Source organism: Diceros bicornis, chromosome 29 (assembly GCF_020826845.1).
Source record: "Diceros bicornis minor isolate mBicDic1 chromosome 29, mDicBic1.mat.cur, whole genome shotgun sequence".
NCBI classification, from domain to species: domain Eukaryota; kingdom Metazoa; phylum Chordata; class Mammalia; order Perissodactyla; family Rhinocerotidae; genus Diceros; species Diceros bicornis.
The window spans coordinates 22,633,481-22,649,103 of NC_080768.1; the positions used below are offsets into that span (position 1 = coordinate 22,633,481).

The following is a 15,623-nucleotide window of genomic DNA, read 5'->3' on the forward strand; positions in this document are numbered from 1 at the left end:
CCACTGTTTTGGCTCCCTTTCATGTTACCATGAGAGTAGTTTTACTATTTGTGTGTTTATTATTATCTGCCTATGTGTGTGTGTGTATATATATACAAATATATATTTATTTTTTGGTGAAGAAGATTGGCCCTGAGATAACATCTGTGCCCATCTTCCTCTATTTTGTATGTGGGACGCTGCCACAGTATGGCTTCATGAGCAGTGTGTATGTCCATGCCCGGGATTCAAACTGGTGAACTCTGGGCCACTGAAGTGGAGCACGCAAACTTAACCACTATTCCACTGGGCCAGCCCCTCGCCTATATTTTTGAGTAGCCCTTTGGGGCTTCCAAAAAGTTTGTATAGACTTGATATATTTAAAAAGAACTCCTCATAATGCAAACATGCTCACACACAGAAACACTCACAAACACAAAAGGGAGAGTGCTATACCCAGTCAGAGCAATTTGGGAACCAAAAAGTGTTCCTGGCAAGGTTTCCAATTTTGAGATCATATTCTCCCTAATCTTTTCCTTTTTATCTGCCTTAAAATTTCAAGTCGAAAAGGTCCAATACTGTATAAACATTTCAAAAAACACTTGAGCTCTCCAGGTTACTGCTCTTGTAATTGATCAGTCCGGGAAACCCTTTGCCTTTCTAATAGAAACATTGTTAGGATTCTAATGATTTAATTACTATTATAGGAAACGCAAAATACAATGTTCCTAATTACCTTGATAATGTAAAGCTAAATATAATTTTGTCTTGCATTTTTCCAGTGAAGTCATACATTATTTAAAAATTAAGTGAATTACCAATTTATTTGATACATGGAAATCAAAGTTTCTTGTCTAATTCTAAGAGTAAATAAAAATATGAGTCTTCAAAATAATGTCCATATAGACCTGCTATTAACTGTCATTTTGGCTTACAGATTTTTTCTTCTTCAATCCAACTTCCACATTTCTGCCAGACATACAATTCTAAAATGTAGTTCTGATGAAGTCATTTGTTTGGTGACTCACAATATAAAATTCAAAAATTTATAAAGCATGGCCCCAGCTTTCTATCCAATCTTCCCAAGGAGTCCTCTTCCCCTCATTAATACACTTTGTGTTTTAGATGCCAGGAGAGACTGTTAACTGTTCTAATACGGCAAGCATTTTCATGCTGCCCCCACCATATGAAATGACTTTTTTTTATTTATGTTATTTTTTTTTCTTTGAGAAAGATTGGCTCTGAGCTAACATCTGTTGCCAATCTTCCTCCTTTTTTGCTTTTTTCTCCCCAAAACCCCAGTAGATAGTTGTATGTCATAGTTATATATCCTTCTAGTTGTTCTATTCAGGACGCTGCCTCAGCATGGCTTGATGAGCAGTGTGTAGGTCCGTGCCCAGGATCCCAACCAGAGAACCTTGGGCCACCGAAGCAGAGAGCACAAACTTAACTGCTACACCACTGGGTGGGCCCCTTGGAATGACTTTTTTTTATAGATGGAAAACCTCTATCCATTTTTGAAGGTTAGGTCATGTGTCACCCACATTTTGATTACAAAATCCCCAATATCTGCTAATTTATTCATATATTATATGAACGTACTACTATACAAATTATGTACATTATTAACCATGTACATATTGTCAATTTTTATTTATTGAGCTCACAAAATACATGAAAAATGTAAGAGTAATGTCACTATATGTGCCATTATATACACCTCTTAGAAAAACAAGTCTTCATTTAACTTTTTTTTTGCTATTTTATAGCTACACAAATATCTGTTTCTTAAGTTGAATTTATTTCTAAATATGCTTTATATAGCTCTTGTGACTGAAGGAGAACTTTACAACATCATTTTGATCCAAATGGAAAAAATGCATTTTTGATTATGCATACAGTATTAATATATTTATTTACCATCCCCTAGTTTTGCAAAGGTGTTTGTTAAAATTTAGCTGCTAAATTATCAGTTTTTTGATAGCATGAAATGCTCTTGAAAACTCATTAGGATGTTTGCAATATTATATGTTTAACAAAACCCAACAAAATCATTCATTTAGAAGGTTTTCAAAGGCTCTGTTACCAAATGTCTTAAGTGTAACAGAAAGGAGAACTTTTGTATGTGATACCATTAGAAAATCTTCAGAGAATATCAGAAAAGCTTTTTTCCAAACATTCATTTTTAAAGTTATCTTTTCTTGCCATGAGTTCTGTTCAAATAAAGCAGTTATTTTCTTACGCATTGATAAAATAACCTTCTTATCTTGAAGTTAAGCTTGTTTATTTAGTTAATTATAGGTAGCCCACTCCGGACAGCTGGTGTTTTTCCTTCAGCTGGTGTTTTTCCTTCTAGTGCGTCTGAGGAAGAGCATTACGTATTAGCTCTGCCTTTTCTTGTTGTTTGCTCGTGCTTGCAATTAATAATCCACAGTCTTCTTGCAGAATAGTTTGTAAGCCCTTTGCTGATTGTATTAGTCTTAGTTTAATTAAAAATAGATAATATTTTTGGTAAGCCAGCCACATGTAAACTGAAATACACTGGGAGCTAAGACAAGAACTCCAGGATATCTTATGTTCCAGACACGCCTCAGGCAGATACTCTTAGATCACTGGGTCATTGCGTATATCCATTATTATTAGACCTTATTTCCTTCTTTATGTTTAAAAATAAAACTAATATGTTAAATCCTTAGAGAAAACCCATCATCCTTTAACCTATGATTTTGTAGAACTGTATATGTACCTTCGTTATAGCTCTCATTACTTTGTATTTTAGTAGTTTGCACATTGACAGAATATAAGGTTTTCTAGGGCAGGGGATTCATTCTTGAATCTTAATGGAGAGCACAGAATTTGTATATAGATAATGATCAACACATTTTTGTTAAATTAGTGAATAAATTAATGGAATTAATTTCCATTAATGAAATTCACTAATTATTCATAATTAGTGAATAAATTTATGTCCCACTCAAACATAAGCACTAAACTATACTTACTAATGCAGATGTATCTGATTTTTGCAGGTACTGGTCCAATATGGCTGAATGAAGTATTTTGTTTTGGGAGAGAATCATCTATCGAACAGTGTAAAATTAGACAATGGGGTGTGAGAGTCTGTTCACATGCTGAAGATGCTGGAGTGGCTTGCATTGTATAACGAACATATCATATTTTCATTCACATTTATGAAATCGTTGCAAAATGATTTTTATGACTTTGCTCCATTAAAATCAGTTTAATGAATATTGTCCAAGGAAAAGGAATATTTAAAAATCACTGGATAAACATATTGAATACTTACTATATGTCTGTATTTGAACCATTTTAACTTCTCTAGGTTTTTAAATGGAATTTTCTAACATAATAACTTATATATTGAAATGAAAATGTTGAAGTTTAAGACTTCTGGATTACAAAAGCCAATGATCATGGAAAGACATTTCAATCATTGACTCCAATTAATATCTTCACCACAAGATTACAATTTTTGTCATTTTTGTCTTCTTTGTAATCTATTTGGTTGATTTTACATGCCTAGAGTAATTTTAGGTTAGGGAGGAAAAAAAGACTGAAATACCTTTGTTAATCATCTTAAGAAGTTCAATCAAACCTGTAAAACATTTCAATTTTTTAAAAAAAATCGTTGATGCTTTATGCTTATATCATTTCTTTACAAAGATTGAAAAATTAATGACATAAATTGCTCGTTTATTTTCTTTTGTTAAATTACATAAAATTGTCCCGCTCTAAAGGTTCAATGGTAGAATAAAGTGAAAACACAGCTCTTATTCTGAATGAGGGCCCATTAGAGAAGTTAGGGCCTGCTGACTAAGAGACCGAATATGTCATATATTCAAGTCAGTTGCCAGAACGGTTAGGGGATAAATGCGATGACCTGAGAGCGCTCAGAATAAAAAAAAAAAAGAAAGGAGGGAAGGAAGGAAGCAAGCAAGAAAGGAAGGAAGGGAGTGATCCTAGGAATAGCAAATTTGCTAATCATCACTTCATTTTATGCCGAAAATTTTGAATTAAAAGTTAGGTCGGTTTGTGATACTTTTAAACATCTTATGCTAAAGGAATGAGATAACAAATTAATTGGAAAGAAAGGCTCTTGGGACTATAGTAATATTAGATAATTATTTTTATCTTAATATTCAAATTCTAACATTGACTTCCTAATTAAAAATAGTTTCATTCTACACGGGTAGTAAGGGACTGAAGAAATTTAAGGGAACAAATATATCATGTAAAAATTTCCTACCAGTGGCTGTGTGCTCAAATTGTAACTGGGGGAGATCTCTACCTGTAAACTTGACTTACGTTTACATAGAGACAATGAAGAAACATTTCCAATGCTAGAACACCATTTGTTGTATTTTTCATTTAAAAATAGAATTACAATGTTATCTTTTAATCATTAACATGAGAAAAATCATCACATTAAGATAAAGTATAAATGCATAAGATTCTCTGTGGATTATGCTCTGCTTGCAGAGATTAAAAACTTAAACAATTCATTATTATTTGCCAAGTGCTTTCTCCACGAACAAGGCATTTCATTTTTGTCATTTCATGAAAAGCTAATTTTTGTAGGAAGTCATATGATGTGCTCAGTGGACTGTACAAGAGGGGGAAGATCCATATTTCTGTTCTGGCTCTGCCTCTCGCTGGCTGCAGGTTATTTAGAGAAATCATTTAACCTCTAATCCTCAAATCCTGGCACATAAAATGGGAATGATCATATGTGCCTTACCTAACTCAGGGTGCTTGTGAGGACCAGATGTCAACAAGAATTACAGACAGGACAGAAGTTATTCATTTTCAAGTACCCCTGATATTTACTAGCCCTTCCACATTTGATGGTATTAATACAAGTAAAGAAACTGAATGATTTTGAAGTTGCTCTCTTTTCTAGACTGTATCCTTTCCATTTGGACGTGACTCTGAGACTCCCACACAACATAGCTTCATTAGGGTTAAAAATGTGATAGTGTTAGTAAATTAGAAAGTTTATTGTGTATCTAGAACTTTTAATTTACTCAGATGTTTAGGGAGGGAGAAATGTTGTGTGAATCAGCTTAGTCTAATTTAGTGAAGGAATGATCTTGTAAACTGAAAACATAAAACACAATAAGGGGGGCATTTCCAAGGCTGCCTGGGCGTACTTGCCTTGCCCGGTGTAGACAGCCAGCTCTAGGCATCCATAGGAGTTCAGAGAAAGAAAGAGAGAGAAAGAGGAATTTTCACGGAGACTGATCCTAAATGGAGCCATAGCAGAAATCTCAGATCAAGAAGCATTGGCAGAAACACTCCCCAGATGAATCTACTTCCCTCTGCCTTCCAAAGTTTCAGTCCCCTCACTGAATAGTTTTCTTTCTTGACATCAGCTCTCTCCTCTCTCCACTGTTTCTTTACCTTCCCCTCTCACTCCAGAAAAGGCCTGGGGTTTAATTTAAAAGGTGTTCGACTAAAACTGGTCAGTCCTAAGAATGCCTGCCAAGGTCTTAATCCAAACCACTCACTCGTTAGGCCAGCATCTAACACAGCACACGGCCATCCCAGCCAGGCTGAGGAAAGTCATAGAGAAGTAGGAAACAAGAAAAAGGAAGAAACTTAGGCCTTTCTTGGGAAGTGGTTATGATCTCAAGGAGAAGAATGTGGTTTGGCAAAGAGGAGATTTTTATAAGCAGGGCCATGAAAAAACAAAACTTCAACAATCTGAGTAGAACGCTAGGAGCTGAAAACAAACAAATGGGTAGAAGAACAAAAACTCCAACTCAGGAGTTTTAAATTGGATTTAAGAGGCATCTGGGAACCACTGTAAAGCCGTGGAAGGGGAAGTACTATCCAATGATGATGGTGGTAGAAGAAAAGCTGGTTAACTGCAGGCTTGAGGGACCAGTGGGACACAATACCAGGCATCCGTTTAACTTGATAATGGGCTTGTTTAAGCTGAAAGTGATATTCTTCTCTGTTGCTCCACAGCAATTTAAAGCAGATTATAAAATGTGGATTGCAGCCTCATGACGCCCCGATGGGTAGTGTGAAATTAAGCAAGCCAATGACACTTTCTATGCCTAACACTTTTTCATCTTTAAAATAAGATATTTACACCTCTATTCCCTACTTCACAGTGTAGCTGTTGTAATAAAATTAGACTCAGATATGAAAATCTGTGCAAGCTGCACAGTCTAATAATGTTTAAGTTAGCATTATTATTATTGCTGTCTAGGAAAAGAAAGTGAGAGAGATGCAGAGAAAATTTGTTTCTATTTTATACTCAAGGAGTGAGTCTGGCTGGTATACTTCTGAGTCTAGAATTATACATGTGTGTAGGATGAATTTTTAATATATGATAATAATATTATATGTTTCTTAGTAGTTCTGATTAATCATTTTGGCATAATTACCTTGTTTTATTGTATAATTCATGCTATGACATTGCCAGGTGCCAGCATGGTTAGTAATAAAGACTCTACTATTTCCATATTTTTCTTAAAAGGCTTAAGCAAGGCCCACCTTGCTTAAGGCACAGTGTTGTGTAGAAAGTTTTAGGGAAAGAATTTTTGGCACAGAATACTATGGCTCCCGCATTTACCAGAACCTCCTGTTTTTTAGGTCTTATAGTCAGACGTGAGTTTGGTGCTGGTTCCAACACATACGAGTTTAAACTCCATAAATATCAATTCGTGAGCATCACTTTTCTCATGTGTATATGGATATAATAAAAGTACTTACAGACTTGTTAAAATCAAAAAAATAGTGTGAGAACAATTGATGCTAAGTTTTAGCGGTCAGTATTATACAAGGAGTCATTTAGAAAGAAGGATTTCTCAATATCGAAAGACAATACTGAAGGAGACTTTATTAAAAGCTTTAGTAAGAAGGTCAAGGGACAGAGTTCTATATATCCACTGTAATTCTTCAGTGTTGAATTCTAGCTCCCTACCCACAGAGTCTTAAAAAACATACTTCTAGGACCTAAAAGTACACAGTAGGATGCTAATTTAAGGAATTCATCATTTTGAAGGATTATAAATGTGTTTTTATAGTGATCAAATTCTTAAAGATCTGGGTATATATTATTTTAATGTCAGATACATATTGAATTACAAAATAGGAAGATAAGATATGTAGAGAATTTCTTTTTGCTCTTATGGTCTGGAACTGGGAAGTCTTTCAAAATCAACAAATCCTTCAGACTGACATTAAATAGATCGATTTCCCTCCCCACCAGCAGAGGGAGACCTAGGTCCCTCCCAGACTCGCCAGGAATTTTACTAGAGTGAATAATCAGAACTGATGCTTTACCTGCTCAAATGGGGATTCCCATTCCTGCTGCTTCTGAGTTAAGTAAATTTGAGTTCATCATAGTGTCCCAAGAGTGCATTGCTTTTCCATCATTGCTTCATTATGGACGCCACTCGAATTCCATCATACCCAAAACATCACAAACACAAAGCCTGAGGATTCAGAGAAACAGATAAGATTCCCAATAACATCAACAACTCAGAACTAAATATTAAGCATCCCTGTTGCTGAAGTCCCCCACCACTGGGAATGTCTCATTGGTTGATCTTACTTGCTCTTTGCTTCACAGACACCTACCTCTTTCCTCAGCTCTTTCTCTTTTTCCTCAGGCTCTAACCTGGCACCCAATGTCTATTAATTGCTTGTGCATTACAGATCTTCATTTTATTTTTTTTTTCACTATGTCCTTGATGAAGAAGTCTTACTTTCCTCCTCTAAATCTACCAACAAACCTTTGCCTAATACAGTTATCACTCTCTCTAACAGGATCCGTTACGAGCTGCTAAACCAATATTCTTCCCCGTCTTAGTTTCAAAGAGAGAACACCACCATACATTTACTAAGAACTCAAAATAGGCAAGCATTTATCTAGGTACCATGGGGAAAACAAAAGTGAATAAGACATAATTGTTCAACAAAAGATGGACAGGAAGAATCAGCATGGTTATAGATGTACTGAGTTTATTATTCATAATCTGCAGAAGGCTTTAGCAAATAAATAGGCTCTGTTTCTTAATGACTCAGTCTAGCCAGTTCTTGAAATAAGACTGAACGTGTGTTAGAAACCCAATCCCCACCAAGTAGGTGTGATCTCAAACCATAAGTACAGCCATAATCCTGGTATCCATCCTGTTTCTTGAGACTCCTGTGGGTCGTTGTGCCTCAAAAAGGTGCCTTCTTATTACTTCTACTACGTATGCGGCCCAATTTACTGGATGTCTGCCTCAGTGCCTGATTATTGCAGGGGTTCTCTGCTTGACTGGAGGGCTTCTCAGGACACTGCCCAGCTTGCTGAGTTCTTATGGTTCCGTTTAGTCCATGCCAACACCTTCTCCCTTTCAGTCCAGCTGGTCTTCCGGTCCAGTAAACCTTAATGTATCCCTGCTCGCATAAAGAGGGACCATGAAAACTACAGCCCCCTCCATCCTGATTTCTGGTGCTGTGTCTTAGTATTTGGACCCACTGAAATATCAGTCCTCTCTATGCATCCTTCTCAGCGTTCAGAAGGGATGGAGCTCTCTTTACCCACTCCCTGTCTCTGTTGTGCAGCAAACTCATTGATCCTGTAGTATCTCTCCAGCTATCATTTGAAAATAGTTCAGCTCTTTTATCACTTTATTCTCCCGGTAATATAATACGTAATATTACAGTCCAGTGATTCTGAACAATGCTCCATTTAGAAGATAATGTGAATAACTACTAGTTCAAGCATAGAATTGTTAATAGACCATAAAAAGGTATTTGTTCATATAAAGTATCACTCATTGCTTTCCTATCATACCCTTTATCTAAGTACTGTGTTGATGTCTTTGTGCAATAATAATTTCATTTCTGAACTTTAAAATAAGCCTTTAAATGACTTAAGCATCTGCTTAGCTCAGGAGGCATAACCTTCCCTGAGCATTGGTGCCAGGGCATATTAATCGGGTTCTCGAAACGTTTTCTGACTTCTAATGGCACATTTTAATAAATTAAAGCTAATGGAAAACAATTTACAACTTAAATAGTAGACAGAAAATATAATAACTTTGTTATGAAACTTTTTCTATAGCTGAGTATTCTCTCAAATAATAATGGTGGCATCTCAGAATCAGTAGCTTTTATAGAATGGAAATAGATAGAAAGGACTAGACATAAAAGGAAATGTTGTAAAATAGAGAATACTGTTGATTTACAGCATTTGTAATTTCTGAGAATTTGTCAATAAAGCAGAGTTGTAGCAGAAGGTGAAGGATAACACCCCTACTCTAGACAGGGCAGAATTGGACATAGGATGGGCCTGGCTGAGAGAGATTTGTCAAAGTTTAGCCACACACTTTGCACTGAGGCATCTGAAATGATGCAATGAGATGACCCAGCATGCAGACTGAACACAGAAATGGGGAATTTAAGTGCAGTACCATGATAGGTGAAAAGGCCCAAAGGAAGGGACACAGAATCTGAAGTCTGGGAAATCTGGGTTCAAATCTTGACTGCATATTCTGAGTTTACTAGTTGTTTAACCTTACACAAATTACTCAACCTTCCTTAGACTCACTGGTCTTATCTCTCCTGGTAATGTAATAATAATTATCTTAAAGAACCATGGGAATCTTCTAGCTCATTGGAAGCCTCACTAAATGTTGTACACTGCAGTCTGATTTCAGTCCTTGGAAGAATAGACCAGTGATCAGCATATTTGCTCACAAGTAATAGGATTGAGGCTTCCAGACCAAAGGGAAAGCAGGGAGGGGAGTAGCAAGAGGGTAGGACATGTTGAAACTCAAACTGGTGTTAACAGTGGACTAAAACAGAAGACTCTGGGCCACCTGGGAGCCTGCCAAGTTGGGGCAGCTCCAAGTGGGATGAGCTAATCACCCCAAGTGGGGCAAGCAATTTGGGGTCCTCGCATTCAGCCTCGAGACACGATGAGCTGCGGAGCTCTGCGGTGAGGAGGACTGGAAGCACAGTAAGTACCCCACAGTAGCCAAGGAGCTGGCGCTGCGGCCGTGTCCAAGCCCAACCTAACAGAAGCAGCTCCTGAATTCCAAGATCTTTCTATTCTTCTGCCTGGAGGTTGTTTTGGAATATCCTGCCTCAAGGTTAGATTGGTACTCAAACTGAACACTGTTTTGTCAGCAAGAAGAAGAAATTACTGATTTTTGACATCCTTAGTAGATTTCTGAAGAAACTCATCCAATATTTCTCCACCAAGCCCTTGGAAAATGGCCTTCATTACTTAGGGGTCAGTTGTGAGGAGTGTCCTACAGGCCCTGTTACCCTGCAATGGTTTCTTGTCTAGACAGCTGGGTATTATTGAAGTGCCACCTCCAAAATCTCAGAGATATAATCCATAGGATCTGTCTCACTATAATAACATCCAAAAACAGAGGCTGACATGTTGAGAAGCCAAGAGACCGGTACTAGAACTCTAGTTTTTCAATTCCAGGTTTACAGAACCAGGTTTATATGCCATCCCTGAGGTCAGCTCCTCTGTGATTCTAACCTCTTGTTCTTTAGTCTCTTTCTGCAGGCGGGAGTCAGGAATCCTGCTATTTTCCCTTTACTATCCCTGCAACCTAAATCCTAGCCATATGAGGTGGTGTAAGTGGTCCCATATATCCACAGGGAGTCTAACCTAGTATGGTCATGACAGTCACTCTCTCTGCTTCTTTTCTACACCTTTTGGGTAGGAAATAGAATGAATCACGCAAGCACTCAAAGATATATGCTGGTCCCTATGTTCAATCTCTCTACCCCAATAGTAGTCAAGAGGTATGATGTTTTTAATCTTAAATATTTATGAAAAGTCTCATAAAAATCTGATAACTTTGGAAGAAAGTTATAAAACTCTTTGAAAGGCATTGTGTTTGTTTGGGTGCTCTAAGAGGCAGACACCAAGATGTAGTTAGCAATGCAATAGATTTATTAGGGTAAATATCTGAAGGATAAAGGGGCAAGAAAGTGGGAGAGCCTTCAACTGTGATGCTGGTCTGATACCTGTGGAAGGAAAGGGGGAAGGAAGGATGGTTGGGTAGGAATAGTCTCAGACCACAAAGCAGTTCTAAGAAAGTTTCTGCCTGGCTGATGGGGAGTCCCTGAGTCAAAGTTACCCATCAGAGGAGCCCCGAATTAAGCAGGAATAGGCCTGAGTTAGTACCCTGCTGTGCTCAGTAATCAGCCGGGAGCAACCCGAGGCAAGTGCAACATCAGCTGCCTGAACACGATGATGGATTCAGAAGGGCAGCAACTGAAGGCTTCCTCGATCAACTATGCCCTCTGCAGTGAGAGATCAGAGAAGTTCATTTTCATGGTCACTACAACATTAAGAAAGCTACATACAAGTAGCAAGAGAACCCATCTTCATGAATAGAGAGATTGGATTTCATAGAAAAATCTCAGTTCTTCCCAAACAGATCTAGAGTCAACACCATTTCAATTAAAATGGCAATAGGATTTTAAAATTTATTTATTTATTTATTTTTTTAGTAGAACTTGACAGGCTGACTCCAAAATTATAATTTCTTCTCTTCTATATATAGAAGAGAAAAAAGAAAACAAAAAAAAGACAGACTTGAAGGAGAAAAAACTGGATGAGAAAATTTGCTTCTCCAAATGTCAAAATATCATAATAGTATACTAATTAAGAGAGGATGGTATTGGTTCTGGAATAGACCAATAGAACAGTGGAACTGAATTTAGAGCCTGGAGTAGACCAACACATATATGGAAGCTTGGTGTATGATAGAAAGTTGGAAAAGATGTTCTTAATTATTATGCTGAGAAAACTAGTCTTCCATATGTGGAAAAAAACGAAATTGGTTTCTGACTTATACCAAACACAAAAGTCAATTCCTGGTCAATTAAGAATCTAAATGTTAAAGCCAACCTGTAAAACTAAAAGAAAAAATAATCCAGGAGGATGTCTTTATAACTTCCTTGTAGGGAAATATTTCTCAAATGGAACAAAAAAATATCAACTATAATGAAAAGACTGATTAACTTTACTTCATTAAAAAAATATATAGGAATCTAAATATACAACACAGAGAAGGAAAAGACGAGCCCAAAGTTGCAATGCATGTAATAAGAAAATAATTAGTTTCCATAAAACTACAGAGCACGTAAAATCAATATAGAAGAAAACAAATGACTCAATAGGAAAATAGACCAAAAATATGAACAGAACTGACAGCAAACCAAGTAATAACTAAGAAAGCAAACTAAACCACAATAAAATATCATTTAACTTTTGGGAAAATTTAAAAAGTCTAACAGCTGCAAGTACTGGCAGGAATGGAGAAAAGAGAATTTTTAAAAGGTTCCAGTGGGAATTCAAGTTATGACAATTTATTTGCAGAGCAAATTTTCATTATCTAGTAAATTTTGAAATACATATTTCTTACAACCATCTATTATACTTTCAGGTTTTAATCTTAAAAAGTAGTATTACAGAATTTTTCATAGTAGCATTGGAAACAACCAATTGACAGAGAAATGGATTTTTAAAAATTATGTCAAGAATTTAAGCACAATTCCTTCACACTGTAAACAGTACTTTCCTGCCCCAGAGTTAATAAAACTGAGCTGTGTTAACAACAGCCCTATGTTAAATGATATTGAGAATAAGCAAAATAAGTTAGCTTGCTCCCAGAAATACTCGCTCCTGGAGACAAGCCTGTGAACCATACAAAGTAGCCTGCTTTAAAAGCTAATAATTCTCCTATCATCTCAAGACTATCAGACTCATCAAGATTATCTTCAAGACCCTCACTCTGAAGATCTAATGCCATAAAAACTGTCCAATCCCAAACTGTTTCCTGCCTTGCAAGGCCCACCTTAGAATCACCCACTCCAGCTCCTAAAACTCCATAAATACCCTCCTTTGTTCCCCCTCTGAAACATTTTTAAAACGACATCAATATTGTGTTCTCCTTTACTGCAGTAAGTCTAATAAACTTAACTTTACTTGATTAGCAAGTTTTCAGGTGGTCTTTTGGGCAGTCAACAGGAGTATACTGTAGACAACGAATATACTATAAAAACAAGTGATCTGTAGCTCTACTCACCAATATAAATAAATCTCATGTAGTGTTGATGTAAAAACAGTAGAAATAAAACAAAAGCTGCTATAGAGAAATATAGTTTGGCTCCATTTATATAAAATTTAAATAAATGCAAATAAATAGTATAAATTAAGGATATATACAAATGTGATCAAAGTTGAAAAACTAAAGATAGAAAATATTCACCAAAATTGAGAATTTGTTTCCAGTTTGGTGAGAAAGAGAATTGTAGTCAGGAAACATATAGGAAGTTTCAACTGTGTTGGTAATGTTTTAACTCTCAAGATAGGTGGTGGCCTCATAGGTGTTCATTACATTATTATTTAAATTTTTTTGTGAAACTGGCCAACAGCTGGCCATTGATGATTAAATAGCTAGGAACTAAAGTCTTTTTTCCTTTTTGCAATTACTGGTTATAGCTTTTAGCTGTTTACCCACCCATTGTTAACTGTGCTGTTTGGGCAATATGCTATCTGACTCCCACTAGGTTCCTATAGAGAACATCTCCCTGGAGCCTGGGTCACTATAGTAATGGATGTTTGAGCTGTTTTTCAGGAGTTAGAACCCCTTGTCCACTTCAGGCAGGTTGAGTCCACCAACCCACCAACTGGGCCCACACAGATGTCCGATAAGTGACCTTTTGACGTCAAGAGGCTAAAAACTCCACCCTCAGGTCATGCTAATGCTGCCATTTTGTGAACATGTGTCATATGAAGAGGAATGAAGTCTGACTACACTTGCGCAGATCATCAGTTACCTCACCTCTCCTCACCTCCAATCATCTATCTCCACATTTCAGACCACCTTGCCCCCTAACCCATAAATATATCTGAGTCCCCATTTTCAGGGAGGCAGATTTGAGACTTGTTCTCCCATCTTCCTCAATTGGATGCCTTGTGATTAAACTCTCTCTCTGCTACAATCTCGTCATCTTGGTGTTTGGCTTTCTGGGCAACGGGCAAAAACGGACCTGGTTCTGTAGCATTTGCAATTTTAATTATTTCATGAATAATTTTAAAGGAAAGAGTATTGTAAGGGTATGATATTTGAAGGTGACTGTTTCCAGAAAAAGGGAACGATAGTGTTAAAGGGTGCAGAGTGTTCAAAAATAAAAAGTAAAAGTTGTCCTTTAGATTTAAGGACATAGTAAATTCTTGCTGGCTTGATGTCAGGGGAGTGGAGTGGTAGGAACGGAGGTGGGGGAGAGACTGGAAATTGTGGAGGTAGAGACCACATTTATGGAAATGCTTACTCCAACTGGACTCTGTTGTAAGATGGTCTGGACACAGTTCAAAAGCAAACCTATCATGAAGAGGTTTCTCATGTATGCTTTTCTCTGTGTATTCTCCTGTCACACTTTAAACCAGCAAACATAGTAATCAGTCCCTCTATGGAGAAGCAGCAAAACACAGCAAGTATTTGTAGTCATGCATTTTGCATTTTTAGAGACCTTAATTGTGTAGACTGTAGCCAACTTTACATAAATGAGAAACAGCCAAAAAAGGTCAACAGGTTGGGTACAGTGGAGTATACTTACCTCTGAGTTTCCTACAGTTGGCTCAGCTGTGGGGGGATAGGAGGCAAAGCAGAGCTGGAGAGGGATAAGTCCAGGAATCAGGACGAAACAAGAAAAAAACAGGAGAAATAAAATACTATGAGAAGTGAGGATTAGGAAAAGCCTTTCTCAATTTGCAATTACTGACCCATGAGAACACATTTAATACTTCCTTTGCCTTCAATAAATACATTCACAATTAAAAACGCATTATCTGTGCATAACACATTGTAAAACTATGTGCTCTCTTCTTGAAGCAGCCAAGCTCAAGTATTTAACTAAATGCTTACAAAAATGTTAATCCTGTGGCAACAGTGTTTGGAAAATTCTGAATACCAAATGAAGTCAGAAATAAATCATCACAAATGAAGGTTAAACCAGAACATAATACTAAAATATACAGGTGGGAAATAAGAATGTAATAGTAATAACCAAAATGAGATACACTCCTTGATCTGCTCTTAACAGAGTTGCCAGATTTAACAAATAATAATACAGAATGACCAGTTGAATATGATTTTCAAATAAACAATGATGTTTTTTTATAGTATAAGAATGTTCCATGCAATATTTAGGACATATTTACATTAACATCATAATTTGTTGTTTATATAAACTTCTAATTCAACTGAGTGTTCTGTATTTTACCTGGTAGCCCTAGTTCTTAGATGCTACCACTGGCTTTTCCGTCTGAGTTAAACATTTATGTTCTGTTTCTCACTCTTAATTTTATTTTCAATTTTCCTATCATATTTTTCTGTTTTTCCTACATTATACATCTTTCAGAGAAGTAACAAACTGAATGAGATTCCATTTCTCTGAGAAGATCTTATATTTTAGACTAATTGCTTCACTCACAACCTTCTCTGAATTACCTAGTTGTGCTTTGTTTGACGCATTTCTGGTAATAAAGTCTATTAGCATGCTAGTACTCCTCGAAATTAATTTTGTTCAGAAGACCTGGGCCTGGATTTTATGTCTTTGAATTGAAGGGGAAGAAAAAAATC

General features: G+C 36.6%; 1 protein-coding gene across 2 annotated transcripts in view; it reads left to right on the top strand.

Moving 5' to 3' along the window:
• Positions 1 to 4,927, top strand: part of MSR1 (macrophage scavenger receptor 1) — an 80,224-nt gene extending 75,297 nt beyond the window's left edge. Inside the window, exon 11 of one of the 2 annotated variants that reach the window (XM_058525095.1) lies at positions 3,009 to 3,678. In XM_058525095.1, coding sequence (XP_058381078.1) covers positions 3,009 to 3,142 — 134 coding nt within the window. In that variant the 3' untranslated portion in view covers positions 3,143 to 3,678. Of the gene's footprint in view, positions 1 to 3,008 lie in introns of both variants that reach the window. The other variant, XM_058525096.1, reaches the window with a different exon arrangement.
• The last annotated feature ends 10,696 nt before the right edge of the window (positions 4,928 to 15,623 follow it).